This window comes from Branchiostoma floridae, chromosome 9, assembly GCF_000003815.2.
Source record: "Branchiostoma floridae strain S238N-H82 chromosome 9, Bfl_VNyyK, whole genome shotgun sequence".
Lineage (NCBI taxonomy): Eukaryota > Metazoa > Chordata > Leptocardii > Amphioxiformes > Branchiostomatidae > Branchiostoma > Branchiostoma floridae.
In genome coordinates this window covers 10,006,227-10,029,532 of record NC_049987.1, presented here as the reverse complement: position 1 = coordinate 10,029,532, position 23,306 = coordinate 10,006,227, and the positions used below count along the sequence as shown (strand labels likewise).

The 23,306-nt window shown below is 40.3% G+C and overlaps 1 protein-coding gene across 1 annotated transcript; it reads left to right on the top strand.

The window, feature by feature from the left end:
- The first annotated feature begins 412 nt into the window (after window positions 1–412).
- LOC118422440 (hemicentin-2-like) lies at window positions 413–21,772 on the top strand. The gene is made up of 12 exons (XM_035830003.1): window positions 413–853; window positions 7,395–7,560; window positions 11,032–11,367; window positions 13,426–13,734; window positions 14,801–14,948; window positions 15,293–15,408; window positions 15,819–16,073; window positions 16,405–16,713; window positions 16,896–17,018; window positions 20,055–20,115; window positions 20,310–20,434; window positions 20,821–21,772. Exons 2-12 carry the CDS (start codon window positions 7,410–7,412, stop codon window positions 20,952–20,954), a joined length of 2,067 nt encoding a protein of 688 aa, XP_035685896.1. The 5' UTR covers window positions 413–853; window positions 7,395–7,409; the 3' UTR covers window positions 20,955–21,772.
- The last annotated feature ends 1,534 nt before the right edge of the window (window positions 21,773–23,306 follow it).

Here is a 23,306-nt window from a genome sequence, read left to right as displayed (position 1 = left end):
GGAGGATAAAATTAGTGCCGCCTGTTCATCGACGATAAAGCGATCGCGGATTTAAAGAGTCGTTAATTAAGATTTGGGCTGTCATCAAGAGCACAGCGTACTTGAAAATGAAAGCGTAATCTCCTTCTTTTAGTTGTCGCTGGGTTCTGATAGGAAAATATGATAAGCCGTGCCCCATGCACGAGCTACGCCTCCATAGGGCACCTTGTCCTTCTGTTCGCCCGATTCGTCATTCTTCGGCGTGATCAATGACATTTATAGTGATGAATTGAGGCTAAATCACAACCGGTTGCATTTCCATACCGGTCCTCCCTCGTAGAGGGGATATTCTCAGGTGGATTGCGAATGGTACCATTTATTCAAATCTGGGTCGCAATAGCAGTCTGGTGAACTTGCAGAAGGTGTGAAACAAGTCGAGAATGTCTAGACTAGCTCGATAACAGAACCTTTGGAACTTTAGATGAGGATTCCTTTGGGTGATGTCAGAGTGCGTCGGTCATTATCATGTCAACGTCACCACGAATCCGGAATAAGGTTAGAATACCATCACCACTGCACGGCGCGTGTGGTCTTGACAATACCATTTGCAGTACGCGTGCAGGTATCATCGGAAAACTGTGGGCTTCGAAAAACATTGGCTTTCATTGATTTTCGAAAGGGACGGAATGAAAATGGATCTGTCTGTTGCTCCATGGCATCTTGCAGGATCATTGCCGTGTAATGCTGAAGAATGACACGGGCGTCCGGAGCAAATCTGCACACAGACGAGGAGCCGACACTTTGGGTTTCAGGATGACCGCAACGTCTGAAACCATTGACTTCTTGGCCGTAGGAACTGTTTTCCAAACGACAGGTGAGTTGATAGAGTTCCCTGTGCTGTTCTGTTTGCATGTCACGTAATACTCTTGAGTAACATGTAAAGGCTGGGATTCAAAAAACGAGAAGGGAGTAGAGAGCAGCCAGAGGTTGACCATAGCGGGTGATCAGTAGGTAGCCTTTGACAATGCTGCCCAGTTTGTGATCTTTTCAAGCTGTTGTCGTTTTGGAAAGCATTTACTGGATTCGTTTTCTCATATCCTGTATTTCCCGTTCTTAGCGCCCTACATTTCTAGATTTGTCATTTTGTAGTGTTATTTCTTGTTGATACCACCAACCGATGAATTATTAGACCATTCGAAACTAGTACGTTCATACAGTACATAGAAGATGTGCTGAATTGAAGATATATGACATTTTATTTCAATCGCTATTGGGATGATCTCTGTGAAATCGTGAAATCTATTGGATTCAAACGCGTGCATCAGCGTAACTGTAGCCCCCAGTCACTATTCACTGTATTAGGGTTTAAAATGTGTGTTTCCTAGTTGATGAAATTAAGTGCTTGCGATGATCTACAACATGCGTGTCTCTTCTTCCGTGGGGCACTAAAAGACATGAGAGCCAGAGGAAGGTACTTCGTCTTTTCATTTATCAGCGCAAAAATAAAGCACGCGGGGTGGTGACAAATGGAGCCGCCTCGACACGCCTCTGTCTGGGCACAATTGTTCCTGCGACACTTCGGAATAGCGTCGGGATTACTGCACCGAAAAGGCAATAAATGCTAAACGATTCTGGACGAAATGGTACCTCAGATGGACAGATTATGCTAACTGCGCCTTTTTCTGAAGATGATGAATGAATACAGCTTAGCTACGCTGTTGATCCTCATCATCAACTTCGTCGAGGCGCATACAGCCTAATCTTTTGTAAAAGCTGAAAAATAGTTGTCATTTTCTTATCCATTCCTTGGAGGCAATCTTCGGAACAATTGTCAGATAGTCATCCCCTAAAAACGAAATGATATAATCTTCTTAACAATCGTTTGTAGCTACGTTACTGTTTAGCTCAAGTTGCGTCTCCTGACAGTATAGACTCTGGCGGGGAATGAATAGACATTATAAGGTCTGTTAGTCACTTGGCACGAGAGGAGGCGTTGAGCGACGACAGAGCCGCCGGCTGCTGTTAGCTGTTCGTTAAATCTATTCATTACAAATCAAATGATGTATCCCCGCATCACGGCGACGATATCGTCTTCTGTGGGCTTTGTTCAGATTACATCTCCAATATCACGGACTTGATGAAACGACACATCAAGACAAAGTCTTATCAAAAGCTACTTTTCTATGTCAGAGGGCTTCACGTGCAATATCGCTGGGTACCCTCTCGGAATTCTACAGCTTTTGGATGACAGGTTTTATTGCATTGTAATGTTTCATCTCTGACTTGAAGCAACAACTGTATTTCATTCAGCTACGTCAACAACGTTGAACAGTGTGCAGTATCAAATTGTATTGTTTATCAAAATTCATCGATAGTTAATTTTTCATGTTAGTTAGTGCACTCAAGATCAATGTTCCGGGATTCCAATGTGAAACATAAAAGAGTATTATTTTTGTCGATTTGTGGTATACTAGGTGGCACTGAGTTGTAGCTATACATGTATCTATATACATTGTCTAGGACTCTTTAGTTTTAGAAGCAAATAGCTTGTACATTTGCTAAAAGATACCAGTAGGTTTATTCTTTCTTTTTATTTTAGAATTTTGCCAGAGTTTCTTTTTATTTCCACAGAGAATTTTTTTTATTGATGATTATTGTCCTGAAGATCCTTGGTTTGTTCTTTCAAGATCTCATATACTACCTAATTACTTACTCTACAAAAAGCTTTTCCCTCGGCATAGAACTGAATGTAATAATGATATCTTCTGTATAATCTTAACTCACATGTCACAATGTTTATAAACTAAGCTGTTTTTACTGAAAAGAAAGACCATCTGACTTTCAGACTATACTTGATATTTGATGATCTTATGACCTTCCAATATTTTATTTCTTAGGAAAACGCAACATATCAAGTGCTTTTATGCTATTAAAACACCGGTTATATATTCGTAGACGTAGGAAGACGTAAGTGAATGTGCCATGGGGGACAGGTTTTCGTTCCAAACAAACTCATAGAGTAGGTCTCGCTGAAGGCGCAGTGCCATTACCGTGTTTCTATTATGGAGGTAATGGCCATTTCATGAGCATGCAGTTCAACAGGCAGTCAAATGTCACCCTGGTTGCATTATACTGGCGTTCCTGCTTACAAAGGCTTCTATTAGAATATCGAAGTGACATCGCTGCGTTCGCGGTGTGACCTATTTTACAGATCGCTCAAAGAATTTCGTAGAAAAGGAAACATGTTTTGGTGTCTGTTGCTTGTTGTATTGTCTGTTCAGTATACTGCCTATACATCTTATGCTACAGTTATGTTTTAACCATGAACAAACTCCCGTTTAGGTCCCAACAAGGTCGTAGTGCGATCTCCATCTATATAAATGAGGGCAAAGTCAGATACAGCTGCCTGAAATACGTTCTCATTAAAAACCAACGAGAATTCCATCTCGTTTCAACATCTTTTTTCATTGTTAATTTGACATTCATCTACAGATGCCTCTTGATTGTGTTCATATATTGTACATCTAAGTACCTCAGGAATTGATAAAGCGTCTGTGTATTATTGAAATTCTACTGGAAAAATTGTAATTTCATTCCAAAAGGCAATTTCATATAGTAAAATCAGAGTTGCCAACGAAATAACTCAACCTCATACAGTTATCAAAATGCACATAAAGTATGGGTGCCATGCTCGTGAAATGCCACATGCACATGAGAGATGCCATAATGGCGCCCTGGTGGGTGTTGGAAATTAGGATATATATGAATGTTTTGACAAGGGCATGTCTTTCAGCAAAGTGTAATATCACACCAGGCAGCTATTTTATTTGTTTTGGGGTTAGAGTCAAGTTTTTTTTCTCTCAATTCATCCGCCATCCGTTATCATGTACAGAAGCACAGGTAAATCCTATCCTTCACATCACCGACCCGGAAGCTAAGTAACATTGAAATTCCGACAGGGGAATTGCATGAAACGAGAGGTTGATAGGCCGTGACGAAATCCGCGGGAGGCCAGGAACACCGTCGTGCACATGGCCGCGAAGAGAATTCCTAAGAAGAAATAATCGTATGACAGATAGTTTTATAAGTGATGATGTGTCTGCACCTGACAGGTAGGAGAATGGTTATCTGCCACCATTTAGGAGGGGTCATCCGATCTTCTGACACCAATTTCAGCTCTTTAGCATTGAAATGAAGAGGAAAACCATCAAAAGATATCTTAAGACTTTGAAATAAATTTACATTGCAATATATCAACGGACGTTAGTTGTTCTGTGCATCAACTATGGAAAACTTCCATATAAAAATTTCGGTTAAAAATGTTGGGTTTTGCTGAGGATAAAACACCGAGTTCACATGAACACTCTTTGCATGTATAAAATGATGTGGTGAACACAATCCATGTATCTAAAGATAGATACTAAAAAAAATAATACTAAATTTGGCGAGAAAAATCTACTCAGTACTCCTGTGACTAGTCAAATGGTTTATAGCTGTCAAGTGGCAATAATGAGCACGAGTCTTGAGGCCATTTTCACTCATATCTCTGGTCATGATGCCCGTTCCAGGTACATTGTCTAATGCCTGATGCGTGTATAAATGTACTGCCAGTTAAGTGTGTTCTTGAGACTGGTTTGGCCAGAGTATGTGCCTTGGCATAGTTTTGCTTGTGCGTGCTGTAATATGTTCCTGTGAACGTTTGAAGTTACATCTCCTTCTCAAATCCTGTCTTAATTGGGATACACGCATAAACTAAGTCTTGAACAAGCTTCAAACCTATGTGGAGAACAATGTGTTGTTTTGATGCAGCTTTCAACTTTAAAGGCAGAGCAAAAGTCGGCAAAGTTTACACATTACCGTGCCACTTATTATACAGCTTATTCATGTCCACGTCAAAGACGAAAGCCTGCTCCTTTTGTCACCCGTCCGCAGGATCCACTTCTTAGAATGTTGGAAACTAAGACGTCCGCAAGAAATATGTAAGGCCGACCGGATTTACACCTTATAGGCCCATTTTTATGGTGCGCCCTGAACCAGTTTTGCAACGGCCGTAAGGTCCTCTGGTGGATTGCTTGCCTTCGTGCCCTGAAAGCCAATTGGCATACGAGTTGTTAATCATCTGGACCAAAAGGGGCGTCTGGAGCTTACAGGGCAGAATTAATTAAACATACCTGTTTTCACGTTTAGTGGTCAGCGCCCATGTATCATTTACACCCCTGGGTCCTCAGACCTCCGTAATCAATGTTATTCATCCGGACCAAGCGATCCGTTAGACACAAAACCACAAGGTGGGCTTATAGGAGGGATTAGACAGCACCATGGACCCCGTACATGTCTGGAGGGTAGATTTAGAATGACAAGAACACCAGATTCTACTATCTCATATCTGTTGTAACTTAGGGAAATAACGAACTTCCATTATCGAACACAAGATTGCACTTTCTGTCACAGTACGTATTTGCTCTAGATCGATAACTTTTTCGTTACCTATCAGGACCCCTTTCCAATTGACTGCGATCGCGATGCGCTCTCACTGCGACCTAAATAGGATTTGTGTAACCTTTCATTTATACTGGGTATATATGGATAAAATTTGCTTCTTTTCTATACAATTCATTGAGCGGTCTGTCGAATATTAGGTCGAAAAGAGAGCGCGGCGAGAGCGCCGTCCTAGTGGAAAGGGGGTATCAGACTTTTCCTGCTAAGTAACTCATATTTCCCGCCTTTATACATATATACATATACAATATAACCATTACTTTTAAAAATCACAGAACCTTTTTTTTCAAATGTTCAGTTTTGTTAGTCATGATCCACTTCCTACAATATATGGTCGAGAGCATGCCACAATTTACCCTGGCGCCACGATACATTTCTTGTACACTTAGTGTCGACGGGTATCGCTGTCTCGGACGTATTCACAACGACAACCTATCGTTTTATTGCGTGATATAGATTACATGCGTGATGTCAGGAGGTCGTGGGTCTCCAAAGGCTGTTGAATTTTTACCAGTTGCCGCAAGCTTGAATCTTGTTGCCAAGAACGCTTGTTGTTAGAACGCGTTAAAAGATTCAAAAGGCTATTTGTACTTCAATCGAAATATCAGCTCCGTAAGGTATGACTTGTTGCATGAAGTGCTAATGATTGTAAATTTTAGTTCTCGGTGCTTTAGGATGCTCATTTCGGCCTTTCTGATATGAGATAAAGTTGCGTGTAGTTATAGCACTGGCTGGGGGCCAGTGATATTCACCAAATCAAATTGATGTTGAAAATGGAAGTTGCCCCTGTTTTCTCTTCTCTTTGTATCTTCATGTGCCGAACTGACATTTAAAAGAAACGGCTGAATAGTCAGATTAAGAGTAGCCTGTAATGGTTTATAAATGCACAAATCAGCCGAGAAAAGTGAAAATTTGTCTTTAAGACTAATACAGTAGCGTAATGTTGCATCAAAAGAGGCCATTGCAATGATTTAATGACCACATTGAAACGTTTAGGAAATGAGCTACATGCTACGTACGTTCCATTTAGCACTGGAACTAATAAAAACTTACCACTCCTCAAAAACAAGTTTTCAGATAATGATAACGCAAACGGCTCAACCAGATGAGACTTTGGAAACTCATCATTGTTATCTATACAAGCATAAAAGGAAGGAAACTGAGTTGAAGATTCAAATCGAAGGTCGTTGTCAGTGACACATTGCCGTGAAGGGAAACAGTCATACCCTTATGAATAGTTATTGGTGCTTGGAGGTACACCGGACGCGAAACTCCGTCAAACGATTTTAATTGAGCAGTGTCTTTACGATTAGACCTTGTCAGAAGAGAGCACCAATAACGGCACTGACAGCGTCTGCACATGTCTGATAACATAGTTGTAACTTTAACGACCAATGATGGAAGAAATAACGTAAAAATCATATGACGGTTAAAGAATACGTGATGGGACTCCTGTATGTCTTTTGTTTGATCACATGAAAGAAAGATATCAGATACATTTACTTCTATTTTTCACCATCACTGTTCCAGTCATCAAGGACTTTCCGCATTTAAACTGATACTTTATTCTACCAGTCACTTGCTGTTGGTTGTAATTTCTACCTAAACTGAAGGCAGAGATTATCAATGGACCATGAACGTACCCTTGAAGGCTAGGATAATTCTTTTGAAGATAAAGATTGGAAGAATTACACTGAATTTATGTATAGGAAATAATCATCTGATATTTGAATACAAATGATTCACGATACGATCTGTCTGTACAGTCTAAGCGCAGACAGTATTACATCTCCCCCAGGAAAGTCCTGTCAGCCAGCATCAGGGGAAGGTAGCATGCTCGCTAGAGCTGGGTTCCATCGATTTTTGTAACGTACCAAATGGAAAGGGATAGGCTCTACCTGTCTCTTTTCTTGCAGGATCATTGATGTGTAATGTTGAAGGATTGGAAGACCAAGCGTGAACGGTTCGGCGGTAGACGTGAAAAGGGTCTCTACAGCCGAGCGTTCCGGGCTTTCAAGATGGCTGATGTGTCCGGGGCTTCCTCGTCGCTCTCCGTGTGGATTTCATGCTTCACACTTATAGGTAAGTTTTTTTTGTTTCGTGTTCTTTATTTTATATAATAAAGGTAGAGGGAGAAAGCAGAGAAGAGATATTGATAGAATTCCGTCCTATTAGTAGTCTACCAGTTCAAGCGGTAGTACCAGTTCATCCTACGGTGACGTTAAATTCAGCATGTTTCGAATGCTTCTGTACTTTTGACCGTGAAACTTTTCATCTGTATGATTTCAGTACAAACATGTGATGCTGGTAATAACTTACGTGTCAAATAAAAGCATTATGATAAACCCATATCTAGGATAACAGCAAGGTGGTGAAATATCTCTATCCAGCAGTCTTCATTACAAATACGCCATGAAATCCCCATACGTGTGGGAACAAAAGACTTATCTGTTAGCAGGCGTAAATTCGTGTCTCTATGACTCACTGTGTCTTCGTTATCGTATCATCCTTCTTGGAAATATTCTTGGGAATGTGTTAGAACTTGTTTTCTAAAGGAAACCTCCACGCCATCGTTTCTGGCTGATTTGTTGCAACACCTCGCCATGTATCACGTCACACTACATGAATGAGGTAGACGGATGAAATGGGCGCGACCCGCTTCATTTCGGGAACACTTCTTGGCTCCGGCTAATAGAGCCTCTGGGAACCGTGTTCTGAGTTATCACACTCCTGACAATGCCAGTATATCCGAACGAGTGGACAAGAAGGCATAGTCCTCGTTACTGGAATCAATGACGAAGAGACGTTAGGAGATCTTGAAAGGGGGTGAAGAATCCAATCCCGCCTCGTTTGGAGCAGGTCATTTGTCAACATATCATCATTACGGTTGAACATTTTTCCGGAGAGGTAATAAGCCGTCGGTAGTTTAGCCATTTTCCACGCCATTTCGTCACAAGGAAATAAATTTTCCGTCACATTCAGGCCACCTGAAGTCGACTTCACATGTCGTAAGCTGTATGAAGTGCCCATTTTTATATATGAGCGCGCACTACTTTGACATTTGTATTACCCATTAAACACGACCTCTCGACACAATGGCTCCGGAGGTACAATGGATCGGCATCATTACTTGTTGTGAACGTCACTGGACATTGACAGGACTTGAATAGCCTACTCGAACTGGCGACCTGACACAATTGTTTGCTGTATCCGTCCGATATTCCAGAACTGCCACCACAAATAACCATCGTACTATATCGTGTCTATGGTATCTAAATTTACATTAAAATGCCTGTCTCATTGACAAGTAATTCACGGAAATATGTAGCTTTTTTCTATTAGTGACTTTGGGTTAAACACTGAAGCATGAGCTTCCCAGGGACGTTGACTATATTTATCAGATGAGATCTTCAGTATTTGAGATTGTATCAGTCATAACCAATCAATACTTTTGTATGAAGATGTATGCCTCATTATTTTGTACCGTCAGTATTGTTGACTGCACCAATAACCAGAGGATAAATCACAGATCCTGACGCCAGGCAACTGGCAGGCGTGCACGTAATTGTTACAGTTCTTCTACTTCCAAAGTAATCTGTGCGCTGTTCGCAGTGCTGTTTTCCAATTACACTGGCTCTTCTCAGACTATCTTGGGCCTCTCAGTGTGCCGATACGTAATTGTGTTCTGTTGCAGCTCAGGTGGTGGAAAACTCTACTGAATCCTCCTTAATTACCCTCTATTTGTTTGCAATCTATCAGACAGGCATACTTGGTCATCATGGTGATACTTAAGACGAGTGGCGGTGCTCTGAAGGCCATGTATAACAACAGTGGTGCTCGCTATCACCCACCCCATTTCATTTGGACAATGACCTTGCAGCGATTTTGATGCGATCTAAAATTTGACAGATCACTTAACTAATTTCACAGATAAAATCTACTTTTTACGGCTTTGTATGTATTGTTGCCTTTTCAGTTATACTTTTAAATTTTTTCATATGCCTTTTCAGTTATACTTTTACTTTTCATATTTCATATTTCAATTATGAAATCAAGGTTTACACAAATCCAACTTAGGTTGCAGCTAGATCGCCGTCTAATGGTGATAGTAAAGAGAGGAACGGTGCTTGATATAACACGAAACAAACAATCAATCGCGGATTTTCCACACCGAACATTTCAACTGTGAGAAACTCAACTTTACAGATGTACATTCTGCTCATCACTTAAAATGTTTTCTCTTATACATACATATTAGTTTTGAATAATGATACTTCTTTTGATAGACATGAGCAAAATACCTATATATAAAAAAAATGACCGCTCACTTAAAAACACAAAAGTACCATCTTATTGATTCCATATACCGTGTGCCTTTCGGTCAAAGTTTCAGGAGGAGGCACCCAGCTGCTCATCGAATTCCAAACACATCACTATTGACTACGCCGCCAGCAGTAAAGAGAATCGTATCGGATATCTTCCTTCCTAAATCAGCTACTCTCCAGACACTTCCAGATAAAAATAAGGCTCATTAGCGAAAACCTGTCTCAATAACTATTCTGCTTACTTTTAGGGTTTAGAGTCTCATCCGGAACCAATAAGCTGACGATAAAGACAAAGCTATCAGTCTACGTTAAGACGGCCTTGATAGAGCCCCTAAGGAATACTCATCCTTAAGGTTATATTTGGTTACTAGGCTTTTGTGGATTGCAAAATCGTACCTATAATGGTTATTTTATGTGAGTCGATCGGATACTTCTTTATCCTGGATTTCCTCCTGAGCATCTCCTTGAGGAAGTGATGCTATCTCCCATCCATCGCGTCCGATGAATGGTTCCTTCTTCCCAATCTGTACATGAGGAAGCAGAGATCTAACGTTTGTCCTGAATCCACCTGCGCGATTGCAAAATACCAGGCAGTAAAAAGTAACTTGTCATTTCATGAATGTCAGGGACGTTTAGAAGTGAGAATCTATGCACTATTCAAGAGGACAGCATGCATTATTAAGAAACCGTGCTGTCTCAATAACGCCTTGTTATTTGCGGAAGAGTTGCTGACCATGCCTTACATAATGTCTTGTTCTGTGAACGTCCTAAAACAGTTTCAGAATGTCTGCTCTCATTCTGCTACACAACAATCGCTGCGCCCTAAATTGGACGTACAATACAACCACTGACCTCGATAAGAATGCTATACGAAAGTTAAAAGTACGACTTAAAAGACAACAATTGCCCAGGCGTAAAATGAATCGTTTTATGTGTGAAATTGCTTGATCGCTCGGTCAAAGATTAGGTCGCAGCGCTTTTAGGTCAGTTGGGATATTACTGACTGCATAAAACCAGAATGACAGCCGACTGCCTGCTAGTTGGAATCTATTGTAAACTATTAACAATGTAATAAGGTAAAGCTATTTGCTAGATTAAGCATGTGATTCCAATTGGTCGCCACGTTACAAAATAATACACCTAACTCGAAACATACGGTTATTATCGTGTGTCAATTACATACAGATTATTGATTTTTGATCATATTTCCTTGTGTGCCTGTGAACAGCAATGGCGGAATCAGCCCTGTACCGAGTGTTTCCAGAATCTGCTGCCGTGTTAGTCGGACACAACGTAACCATGAACTGCGCATTCAGCGGGCTCTCAGCGAGTGACGTCGTCAACTGGCACAAGTACAATCCTTCCGAACCCGACGGCAAACCGTTCCACGTGTCCTCGGGGAGCGTCGTGGATCCCGAATTCCCCCGATTCTCCATCGTCGGTAATAACCGTAGCGGAGAGTTTAACTTGCGGGTGACGAATGCTCAACCAGCCGACGCCGGGAACTACCGGTGCGGGGTGTTCTCATTCACGGACACGAGGGATGCAAGGTTGACTGTCGTCGGTGAGTTTTTTGTAGGTCTTTTGATACCTTTCTGCAACCTTAACATAGACAGATGTGCTTATTTTATCACCCCTAATGTGATTCTCAGCATATGTCAGCAACACAGCTGGTGCACGTGTGCCTCAGATTCCCTTTGATGCGCAAAGCTTCCCCTGTATAATCATACCCTTGCCAACCGTTGGGTAAAAGTGCTTCAGGTGGAAAGTTTTTTTTAAGACTTACACAATCCAATAACGCCCAGTGCCTGTGAGACCCCTTATTATTTCTACTGTGGGGGAATTCGCACGCCTAAAGGCCGCACGCATAAAATCAATAAAAATTGGCCCTTGTTGTAGGAAGATTAAACGCAGGCACAGTACTTTGTGGGTATTACTCTCCCTCACAGGAAATGTTGCCATCCCAAAGCAATTTTACGACTTCCTGTTCTGCGTCGATGCTTTAGTTCCCTCCTGTTGGTTAGAAGTCAAGGACAAAGATGAATGGACCTCATCATAATTAGCCGTATGGATCGTCTTCAAAACGATTTCTGTAGAATTGGTGTCAAAAAAAGTTGTCACAAAATGCAGCAATTGTAGCTTGTAATAACCGCGACAACAAATTATGTGCTGTGAGTTCTTCCTACATGTGTCATGTTTGTATTATTACCTGACCCAAACCATGTCAATGGGTTTATTAATCGATACATCATCTACAAAAAAGATACAACAGAAATCATTTGAAGATCATTTACTTCTAACCTAATCTATCAATCGGGAGCACTTCGCACATGACATAAACTTATTAATCACTTCTTCGCATGATATAGCAATGGATACTGAGATAGGAAATGTGCAATTTTCTAAAGCCCGAGAACAGAAATAAGTAGCTTTCTGATCATAAGCACATCTTCTTTGATGATTACTTCTATAATTATACAAAGACATGGTTTGGTAGGATATATGAGACGTACGAGGGATGATCGATAAGTTCTCAGCCTCACCCAGAAATAAGAAGCACATCTCAAATTTCGAGGCACAACTTAGTAGTATGAAGCCGTTCATCAATACCCTCCAAATTTGAACTATTACTTTCCAGGCAACGTCTTTTTGAAAGTCAGTAGGTTACTTACCGTTGCTGGGTGTCACCAGTAAAGCAATGATCACAATAATTGTATTTTGGTACAAATTCATAAAAGACGTTATACTTCGAAATATGAGTTGTGCTTATTATTTCTGGGTGAGGCCTAGAACGTATTGATCACCCCTCGTAGACAAGGTTTTCAAATATCCCGACGTTTGACATGAGTTTCGATCGCAGAGAACTCATCGTTAGTCAAAGTATACCTGAGCTATCAAAAACCTTCATGGTACTTTTCGGCGCCTTCCTCCGACTCATCTAATATTTCAAGTTTTCACCCTCAGACACGTACCATAATTTTGAGGTATAAGCTAAGGCGATAAGTCATGATGTCTTTGATCGTATGTAAGCAGTTGGAGATGAACCTTTCCATCATATGTGGGAACAACGCTTACCGTTTGATCCTTAGCGTTACTTAGAACTCCCCAAACAGTCATAATGAAGAAGTATTGGTTCACCATGACTACCGGCGGATCAGACAGAAGCACATTGCCGCAGAAGGGTATGTCTTGCATTCCAACATGGACTTTATTGTCTTCCGCTGTAAGATCAGAGGTGGATTTTACAATTGAAAGGGGGAAGCCGCGTGGGTGGTTGTGGTGGGTTATTCAGAATGGAATACAAATTGGAATACATTTGTAAGGGAGTTACAAATAAACCCTTCGGTATCAGCCCTAGGGATGTTCTAGGCAACGTTAAGAAATACCAAAAGCCACTCACGTTCCATTGACCTTTAGGTTTTTTTCCGCACACCAAAGTTTTTTTTCAGATGGTCTTGTTGCAAAGATGAACCTCACAGGACAAGTATTAAATTAGACGAACATAACGTGTAAAAAATATCGTCATCACCTTGCACTTGCCTCAACTATTTACCCATGAAGCAACAACAGTATAAATAGGATGTCAATAAATGTCTTCAATGCCTCTGCTCACGTTCCACAGTTCCCCCGCCGTCATCACCTGTCGTACTCGGCGACCTGTCACCTCGCGCAGCCGGCAAAAGTCTCATCCTGTCCTGCCGGTCTGAAGGGGGCGACCCGCTCCCGACCCTGGCCTGGTATAACGGCACACAGCGGTTAGACCTGCCACGTGAAGCAATGGTAGAGCAAGCGGTCAGAAGAATATCTCTAGACCTGGTGATCTCGTTCCTGACCAAATGGGATAATGGAGCCAACTTCAGCTGTGAATCTGACCAGGGCTTCCCTTTCCTTACTGACCCGCTGGTCACTTCAGTGACAATTCAAGTTAGGTGTAAGTACAGTTTTAAGAATTAAATTATTCGGTTGGTGTATATTTTTCCGTTCTCTCCAAATGTTTTATCTTGCCGTAACACCATCTATTAGGGGTTAGTAGTGTACAAGTGCCGGTAAAGGTGCGCTCCCACTGCACTTGTGTCAAGCTTGTGTCACTGTGGGGTTCGAAAGATACTCATCGAATTTCAGAGATCAAGAACGATTTTTCTTTCTTTTTGTGTATTTTGTCGTCTTCTTGGTCATACTTCTACATATCATGCAATATCTAAATTATAAAAAAATCGAGAAAGTAACAAAACGGTGACGCAGTGAACGAACCCCGTAGTGACGCAGGCTTGAACTAAGTGCGGTGGGAGCGCACCTTAAGTCACCAAAGACAAATGCAAAATTTAAGATAGTCTTTGTATGAAACACATCATTATCCAAATTGAATTTAATAGCAAAAACTTTTTCAACTACGTATACGTCGCCTAGAATGCTTACAGCCACAAGTAATCGATTTTATATGTACTACATCAAGCAAAAATATATCAAATTTTGCCTTACCTTATGTGTGCTGCCCCATACTTGCAAATCTAAGGAATGATCTTCGATGAATCTATGACATATTGGCATATTAGACTCAATGTGTTCCTTTAGAGAAATGTAGAAGTAATAAATGTCGCCGGTGGGGATTGTGGTTAGTCTAGCCATGGATTATTTCATTCATCATATAACTGTGGCATCTATGCGGAATATAAAGGACATGCAAAACGGAAATCCATAGTACAAAAGCGCACCGGTATAAGTATTTTTGTTCTCTGTTAGTAGCGGCTATGTGTTAACCTTAAGTTTATTATTTTGCTTTGCTTTGCGGAAATTGGCCATAAAACCAGCCTCCATATTTCTTCTCAATTTGCCCAAAAGGAAATCAATTGTATACTATCATTGATAAGGTTACGCGTGTTGTGTACGTGCGCCGATGCTGGATATGGATTTTATCAACGTTATCAAACTTGATTGCTGTTTTAGATTTCTAGACCCTGAAGCGGAATGTCATTTAATACACTTACATTCCACTGTAGATCCTCCAGTTGTTAAGGTCCCAAAGATGTCAGTTGTAGTGACTGAAGGACAGTCAGCGAACCTGAGCTGTGAGGTTGACAGCAATCCCAGAGCATCATTGACCTGGTGGAGACTCGGCGACAGCTCACCCCAAGGACCTCTGGGGAGGTAATATTAAATTACACTTACATGTATGAATTGGACAAATATTTGTAGAAAAACTGAAATATGTTCGTACTAACCTTAATGGTAGAAAGTAAGGGAATTTCAAAGTGGACAGATGACTGCAAACAAGCCGACAGCGATGTTCATGAGCTGATACTAGGATCAACTACCGGACGTAACCTATTGATTGATACCGGCTGGGAATATCCCGAAAGCTTTTTCATATATCACATACGGACAGGGTGAGAGAGTCAGCGATTTCAGCGCCTCTAGCCTCTAGCCTCCTCACTTTCTGTGATGAATTACATGTATGTTTTGAAGACGAAATCAATATGTCTCTACCGCAGAGGAAGTGTCCTTACTTTGACAAATGTGACCAGCTTCGACCTCGGCACGTACCAGTGCACAGCGCGGAATGGAGTCAAACCAGACGGATTTGGGACGATGGCATTAGATGTCAGATGTAAGATATTTATCATTTTCACTTGAAATGATTGATCACCATATTGCAGTTGTTATGAAGATACCAGGGTGCCTATTTGCCCTTAGCTTTTTTTTCTTATAGGGAGGCAATTGATCCAGTTTTTTGTCAAGTGGACGGGAGATGTCATCACAATTTAAGGCAATGCGAGGGGGTCTTTTCATGATGATCAATATCAAACTTATACCATAGAGTTCTTATGTCTCCTTGCAAAAGTAACAAGTGCATATTAGCACAAAAATGGCAAATCAAAAATCAGTGGTGTCATGATGATAAGTATGATGAAAAGTAGAAGTAAGAGCAATGTCAGCCAAGTGGGAATCTATATTTGAAATATTCTACTAATATTGTCAAATTCCGCAATATTTTGCTATCATATTTCCCTTCTCTAGTCCCACCCCTCATCAAATCCGTCTTTGATGAGGAGACGACGGTTATGTACGGACAAGCCGGTTTCTCTTTAAACTGCCAGGCAGAAGGAAACCCGAAACCTAGAGTCCGATGGAGGCGGATTGGCACCAGGGTGTTCTATGAAAACCCTCTAGCGTTCTCCGAGATAGGGTATGCCAATGAAGGGGCGTATGAATGCGTCGCTAACAGCAAGGGCTTTCAAGCAGTGAGCAGGAGCACGTTCATCAACGTCGTAGGTACTGTCCGCTCATTACATTACAGTTTCCAAAGCATACTTTACTGTATCTTTCAGCAAACTGTTCGGAAGATTCTCTGCAACTGTTGCACATCACCAGTTTGTTTGTTCTTTGCTCTGAGGTTTATTTTGGTTTTATTTAGGAAGGGGATGTTAGTATTTAATAATAATGTATTCGTATGAACGATGAATCCCTAAAATTGCCAGGCAATCGTCGGACAATGCTCTTACATAATAATATATATAAATCCTCTGTAGATTATATTGCAGACCATGATTGCACTGTAGTGATGATTACACTTCGTGAATGTGACCGTCTGTTTCCATCCAAGGTAGACCGGAGGTCCTCAACGTCTCGTCTACAGTTTCTGTCACGAGAGGCGAGCCTGTCAGTCTTACCTGTTTAATCCGTAGCGACCCTACTCCTGACAAGATCACATGGTTATGGAGAGGTCGGAGTGGTCAGAGAGACTTTGATGATAAAAGTAAAGGTGACGTAGATGTTAAAACTGTCTACGGCGACAAGATACAGAGCAAGTTGACTATATCTTCTGCAACAAAAGACCTTGCAGGAACATACATGTGCAAGGCAACCAACAAGTTCGGCTCGGACTTGAGAGAGTTTCGACTAACAGTTTCAGGTACTAAGCACTTTGATAATGTTGTAAAATTACGTCAGAGTCGACTCGTTACCGTAAAGGCTAAATAACCTTGAAAGTATTTGTTGCTTTCTAAATTCTAAAATACATTGAGAATTTTTTTCCTGCTTTTCTTGAGTGTATTCTGTACACAAAGTTACATTCCGAATGTCTTTTTCCTCAAGTTTCTCGTGTAGCTGTTGTTGGTGTGATTGCCGGGTCTGCAGCGGTGGGGATGCTTCTTGCCGTTGCTGCCATCATCACTCTGAGTATCAGGAGGGGCTGGATCCGACGGGATAGGAAGGAAAGTAAGTAATGAAAGTTAGCAGACGACATGTACACTTTGAAAATATGGACACAAACGTTAGTTCTAAGTTTTTTTTTGGTGATAAAATATTTCATTTCGATTACCAAATTGATAGAAACGTAACATTTGTAAGCAAATACACAATGTTTACTTTCACATGGTCTAGCCTAACTAAACACTGCTCTGTAATCAATCACTAAAGAGTATACCAGTAACCATGGTGACATTTTTATGGCCTTGGTCATTGTCCTTATTTGTTGGATGATAATCCCTTCTAGGCCATTTCCGCTAGGACGGCGCTCTTGCCGCGATCTCTCAGAGACCTAAAACTGACAGATCGCTCAACGAATTGTATAGAAAAGAATCGAATCTTTTTACAATTTGTGTGTTTTGTTGTCTTCTCAGTTACACTTTTACGTTTTGTATGATATACCCAGTGTGAAAGTGAAGGTTACACATATCATATTTAGGTCGCAGTGAGAGCGCAGCGCGATCGCCTTCTAGTGGAAAGGGGGCCTAAGTAACTGCCCTGATGAAGGTTCAAAAATATCAATAGGCATGCACTATGAGACTACATTACCCTAGACATATGTTTTCATATTTTGCTGCAATTGTTCACTTCGTGAAACGAAGTGTTTGTAGTCAGTGCTGTTTTGATGTCAGGGGGTCGTTTGTCAGCCTGATAACTAGGGAACGCGTAAATGGATGGTTTTGATATTTGGTATGTGGGTAGGATTAGACATGACAAAGGAATGGCAGGAATTGCGTTACGGCAGGGCGCTCTAGCGGCGTGTTAGGGTATGGCAGCGGAACTTCCGGTTTTGCTATTTTTTGTTTGGGACTTGTTTGGGTGATGATTTTTAAGTGGTAGGTAGCTGTGTAAAAGCATAGTAAGGTGTGTAAGTTTGGGCCACCTAGGGGTTTCGCAGGGGCGGTGAAAGTAATTCTTGTTTTAGGTTTAGAGAAGGAATAATGCAAGAAGGGGTTGATGGATGTTAATGACTGTAGGTATGCAGACAGCTTACGTAATGATGTACATAATTGTATGCTTGTTATGCAAATTAGGTGGTAATTTTCATGATACAATAGGTATGTGTAGAAACATTATATAGGGCATGTCTGTGAACAGTCCAGCATCGTAAGACCATGACAGATTGATCTGATATTTCGTATGTAGGTAGGTAGAAGGAGAAGAAACGTACGAGGTGTTTTTTCGTCTAGTTGCTTCTGACGGTTTTGCAGGGGATGTTTGTACGTGGAAAATGGGTTTTACAGTGGCCATGAGTGGGTATTACGCAATCGTGCTATATTTAGGTGGTATTACGTCATGCTGCTACCACGCTGCACTTACCCCGTCTCCACAGGAAGTGACCCCAAAAGTTAACAAAAAAATGGTACTATAGGGACAGTACATTATACATGGTGGGGTGTACATGTTTCCCATAAGATTTGATAATCTGTACACCAAGAATAAGAGCAATGATGATATTGTATACAGGGGCATATATTATAACTTTTAAAAGGGTTTTACATGTAACAGTTACTACCGCTATAATACATTGTTGAAAAAAAGCAGGGTTTGTTTTTCACAGTAACTTGTAGTCATTGATGAGATTGTTTATAGGGATTGTACATTAGAAATATGGGATACACAATGTAGTGGACTGCATTGTGAAACAAAGAATGTTACATCATCATTGTTGCAAGCAACAAGTCGAAAATAATTATCTGTATTGCAGCAGTTGTATATTATACTTAAAGGGGTTGTACAAGAAAACTATATTACTTTGTGGAAACGTCCATGCAATGTATTAAGTCGTCAATATTGACATGTTTTATCTCGATAGTCCATTATACACATTGGAAGTATATAACGTACTACTTTGCGGAGCTAGGTAGCAATTTGCATATTTAATATCTATATATATCTATAAATATCTCTTTTTTTTCAGTTACAAATGTAATATATGTACGTTTGACTGTCCTGTTATGAAATGCTACGGATTGATTAATTGTGCAAACTAGCCCCTGGTTTGCATAAAATACTTGATTATGGAAGGCATCCCCCAAGTTACCTAGAGATCAAAAATCATGACGATCCGTCAACCCTTCCCGTGTTATTACCCTCCAAAAGGATGATGCAATTACGCACGTGCGTAAGACTTGTTGTAAATTCCGGGAATTTTTACCAAGGCCACAGCAAGTAAATTTTATGGATGACATCCTCTGCAGACTGCAAAAAAAGTGCGATGGGACGAAAAAAAACAAGATAGGTAAAAACAAACAAGATGGCTACATTTTCAAAAATAGGCACCATAAAGTTGTGACCACTGTTGTAAAAAGAATTAAAGGGACAAAACATGGCATCAGAGCCAACAAGGCATTCATTCCTGTTTTTAAGACATGTACTGGTGTGGTAAAAGTGACACTAGTGTGGTAGACTGGCATCATCAACAAAGTTGGTAAGCACACTCATAGCTTCCATATATCCAATAAGTTTTATTTCTACAGCTACAGTCCTGGGTACCTCGCAAGTGTCACTTGTACAAGTACAATCATTAGGCTACAACAAAATATATTTGCTAATTTTGGTACTTTATCGTCATGTTGACGGTCCCTGCAGAAGAAAAAATTCTTGTTTTTTTTCCCGAAATCTTGCGAACATTAATGCGCGCGCGGATGTCATCCATAAAATTTACTTGCTGTGGCCCAATCGAACATACTCAGTTAGGCTAATATTTCTCTCTTTGTTAGTTACATGTGTCTTATGTTTGAGTATCTGCTATTATGAAATGAAGAAGGCTTTCAAACTGTCCTCATTATCTATGCAAATTAGCCCCTGATTTGTATAATAAAATTTGATTATGTAAGGCATCTCCAGAGCTATCTCACTCATTCGCTCACTCATTCGCTAGCCCCTGAGATGTCTATAAAAAAACACCCTCAAGCCACCACACCCTCACCCATTTCACGAAGGTTGAGTTCTGCGAACGCTTGTTAGTATTGCTACTAAAATACATTTTATCCATTTCCCCAGAAAAATCTTCAAAATCAGAGTCCATAGCTTACTGCATAACGAGAGGTTCTGCGAACAAAAAGTAAGTCCAAATTGAAGAATATTTTTGACACATATGTACATATGCATGCAGCTCTCAGTTAAACAACATTAAGAATATTTATTTCATCATTTTGACTTAATAAATGATGTGCTAGTGGAATTCCTAAACCTTTTTCGATACGGATATCCAATGGTAGAAATAAACGTTTAAACGATTTATGTCATTTCCAACAGAAAGAAGAACGGCTCGCCGACTAAGAGGTCTGCGATAGAGTTGCAGCACTTTGAGAAACCAACGATACACAGCTCTCCTGCTCGGCGGGATAGAAACACATATTCGATTGACCTTCTACATTCAAGTAAGTTGGTAGTCAAACTTCAAATAATAATGATAATAAAAAATCGTGATTGATAAAACTATATCTTATCATACTGTTATCATAATGTTCTTTTATCATATAAACTTTATCGTTATCTTTAATTGGTGAGTTGTTTATTTGGGGGCCCATGTACTATATATGCACTAATAAGCATATTGCCAAACCGGTACTGAATTCAAATTTGATAATACGAGTACTTATCTGTTCGAAAGGCATAGCAAAATAACATGTTGATGAAACATTTTACGTTATAATGTAAGAAAACCAAAGTGTTGAATACTAATTTCTAGTTAGTTGTTCTAAGACATGTATTAACAGTACCAACTGCAATATCATGCATCTAACTATTTCTTTTAACCCCTTAGGTGATGTAGAACGAAAAATCGACTATCCTAGCAACGAGAAGGAACAGTTCTATGAGGAAGACATTTGCCTTCAACACAGCCCTTATAGAACGGGAAGACAAACGAAACTGGACTTTACTAACCGCAGATGCTGACGACATTTGTGACCTGGGAAAGGAAATTAAAGGATCCAGCGGCTTTAACTACATCTTTCGATCAACAGTGACTTACTTTTATTTCTAATCAAGAGAAAGACGATACGCTGACGACTGCTTAGAAACAGTTGTATACCAATGACAGCTAGCTTTCGAGATGTTTTCCATCTTTCTCTGTTGCAGTTATTCTGTATCAACAAATCCTTCCTGGAATATCTGAATTCCCCTTGCTTCCAGCAGACGGCACCAGACAGCAAAGTCACCAGGGCTGCCGAAGAAAGGTCAGAAAGGACAATGAATGTCCTTTCTGATCCCACGGTATACTTGTGAAGCCATTGTCTAGACACCTGCCAAACATGAAGGCAGATTTATGTATGATACGATTTGCAATCTGTGATTGTACTGGCTTTATGAAATCACGAAAAATTAATAAAAGCACCAAATAACTGAGGAAAAAACTTTAACGACCACAGTGGATAAAGAATACTTTTCCTATTTCAGTTTTTGGTTGACATGTATTTTGTACTTCAAAACAATGTCGCCAGGGGTCGTTGAAAAACCTTTTCATAGTTCAAACGATTACAATTTAGTTCTATGCGTGTTATTCATAACACATAAAACAGAGAGTTTCCGTTATCGTCATTGGCACGAAAAGAATAAACCTTTTGGGGTCTAAAACATGTTAACATGTGAATTACTGGACTCGAAGTCATTTCTTGTATTGTGTATTAAGTTCAGGAAAACAATAAACACTGTTACAATATTCATTTTGAGATCATAAAGTCACACAAGTGACTCTCTGTAGACACAACAGAATAAATGAGGTATGTTACCCTCGAGCTCTTCGTGCACTTTTGACTTTTTATGCTCGATATAATTGGCTTGGGTATGGTTGGTTATTATGTCCGTCGACTCGCTGCACAGGTGCACTTCCGACAACTTCCGGTAGGTGACCTGCCTGATCCAAGATGACTTTACAACGTGGAGGTTTGGAAAGGGAACGAAACGCGTTGTTTCAGATGCACAGTACTAAATCTACATACCTTCAGTTTATCATCTACAGAATAATGTCAGTCAACGTGACATTACGCTAGTTCATGTAAGATCGCGAGTCCCATTTCATATGTAGAGAAATAAGAATGTGAGTTACATCATATCTAAAACCAATTCTTCTGGGTGGAGTTAACGGTTGACCAATCACACACAGCTAAACCAATCTGACACACGCACCTATGGCTATGCCACTTTTGCCCAAGATGTTGTTTAATACCCCCATTCCACTCCTGCATTTGCCCTAAAATTTCGAGTTTCTCTCAACGAAGTTTATAAATAAATAAAAAAAAAGTTTTGTTATGTTGTCTTTACACTCATACTTTTGTATTTTGTATGATATTTCCATTATAAAAGGTTACACAAATCTGACATAGGTCTCAGTGAGATCGCAGCACGATCATCATCTAGAGGAATGGGGATGTTAAGCCGGGCTCACACCTGCGTATGATCTTCTAGTCCGTAAGGGATTTTAACCTCTACCAGGCTCCACAGGACGCTGGAAAAAAATAGTAGAAATTTGAGAAATATATACACATAACATGATAGGGGAGTTAGCGTCTGATGAGTATGGTTTGCAACGAGATTACTTCGCTGGCATGTATCTGGATATATTTGTCCAATTCCTATAGTTTTCCAGCGACCTGAGGAGGAAAAGTAAAGGCCAAAACCATATACGCACGTGTGAACCCACATTTACTCGGCAGAGATTGACTCTCACTGCAATCACTGCAAACGTCTGGGCGTCCTGCTGCCAACATGATGAAATTCTGAAGTATGCTCATGACTGATATTGCTATATCATAGCAGTAAGCCACTGACTGTAACTAAAGATAACTTTCTCGGGCACTTTTCCATGGCGTGTGGCGACAGCAGCAGCAGTGACAGATTGGTCTACCTTCACCCTAACGAAGAATCAAATACTTGTTTTTACATAACCACGCAGGCATATGGTGTTTCTTTTCATATATGTCAGACGGGGTCTTTCTTAATGCTTATGTATACGTTCAAGTCCAAAGAGCAGACATACAAAGTTATCAATCCATCTTGGATACTTGAATACATCGATCACTTTCCACTACATTCCTTTACATTGTGTAATTGATTACTCTGCATTTCACGTAGCTCATTTCTCTTTTGTCATCCATTTATTCATTCACTCATTTATTCTAGATATGCTCAAGTCAAGTTCTACAACATGCAAGTCTACCGTGCTAGAGTAAAACTTTTGATATAGAATCGATGTTTGCTTTTTACTTTGTCTACAGTATGACGATATAGATGTTACCAAGATTTCATGAA